We start from the raw sequence: 1,256 nt of genomic DNA on the forward strand, positions 1-1,256 counted from the left end.
CTTTTCGATTGATATTCTTCCAAGCTTCTTTGATTCGCTGGAATAAGCTAGGATTCTTAACCCCAAAGTCAAGTAGCAAGAAAGCTTCCAAAAAATTTGCCTCTGAAGGGCCTTCCATTGGTTAGCCAAGTTGTCTGAGTGATAGAACTGGATTAGCATTCACACATCCTTGAGTTCCGATAAGCGGTAGATTTGGGAAATTCCCACAACTGAATATGATGTCTACATTGATATATTCTTTGGAGTACCAAGAGAGATCTTCAGATCGGAGTGATCCCAAACTCTAAGGCCAACTAACATCTGTTTGTTCAACCCAAGCACCTGTCTTCAGAAGATGTTCTAGAAACCACTGATACAATAAAGGAGCACAACAAGCAATCAATCCCTTCTTCTTAGTATACCTATGACTTATGTGATAATAGACATCGGCTAACAAAGTGGGTACTGGGTTCCCAGTAAGGAAAACACAAATGGCAGTCATGTCTACGAAACCATCCATATTCGGGAACAGGACAATGCCATAGATAGCCAATGCAATAGCAGAGTAACAAGCATCCCAACTTTCTGCCTTCAACAGGGTATGAGCTCTTTCCAAAAGAAAACTTAGTGAAAATCCTTTGGTATTCCCTTTGGTCTCTAAGTTGTCTTTTGCTTCCTTTTCATCCATGTGAAGCGCATTAGCAATGACCTCGAGGGGCAAAGATTCATCTGTCCCTTCAAATAGTGACTTGTCCTTCATAGGAATCCTAACAAGATGCTCGAATTCTTCCAACGTTGGTGCTAGCTGGAAGTCTTGGAATGTGAAGCATCTTAAAGGTAAGTCATAAAATTGGGCTAGAGTGATCAAGGTTGTATGGTCTACTTGTTGATTGAGGATGTTGAGCAAATTGCCATAATTCTTTCCAAAGTTGATTCTGTATACAAGGTGCATCTGAGAGACCAAGTTACGTAAATTCTTCAGATCGGGATCCTTGAACTTGAAGGAGTAAATTTTTATTTTGCTTGATTCCATGTTTCTTGAATTCCTGCAACTCATGATACTCAGATTCCTTGGAAATAAAATAATATGAATGCTATGCTATGAATGATATTATGCGTGTCACATGTAGGTTGATATACAGGTAATAATACGCCAAAGGGATCTCATCTGATTGGGGCTTTCGTATTAACCTAACAAGTCTGAGACTTTTCAGGTAAATACTACATAACCACCGGATATAATGGGTTAAAAGGTCCCTAGAGTCATTGATCCAACT

At 39.5% G+C, this 1,256-nt stretch overlaps 1 protein-coding gene across 1 annotated transcript; it reads right to left on the reverse strand.

Annotated features, from left to right (window-relative positions):
- Positions 1-283: 283 nt before the first annotated feature.
- LOC127122592 (uncharacterized) lies at positions 284-1,012 on the reverse strand. Its single transcript, XM_051052899.1, has one exon. The coding sequence runs from the start codon at positions 1,010-1,012 to the stop codon at positions 284-286; it is 729 nt and encodes a 242-aa protein (XP_050908856.1).
- Between the last annotated feature and the right edge of the window lie 244 nt (positions 1,013-1,256).

This window comes from Lathyrus oleraceus, chromosome 2 (assembly GCF_024323335.1).
Source record: "Lathyrus oleraceus cultivar Zhongwan6 chromosome 2, CAAS_Psat_ZW6_1.0, whole genome shotgun sequence".
Taxonomy (NCBI): Eukaryota; Viridiplantae; Streptophyta; class Magnoliopsida; order Fabales; family Fabaceae; genus Lathyrus; species Lathyrus oleraceus.

Bases quoted from the DNA above. Each gene is read 5' to 3' on its own strand.
- LOC127122592 (XM_051052899.1), bottom strand. From the start codon at position 1,012: ATGGAATCAAGCAAAATAAAAATTTACTCCTTCAAGTTCAAGGATCCC.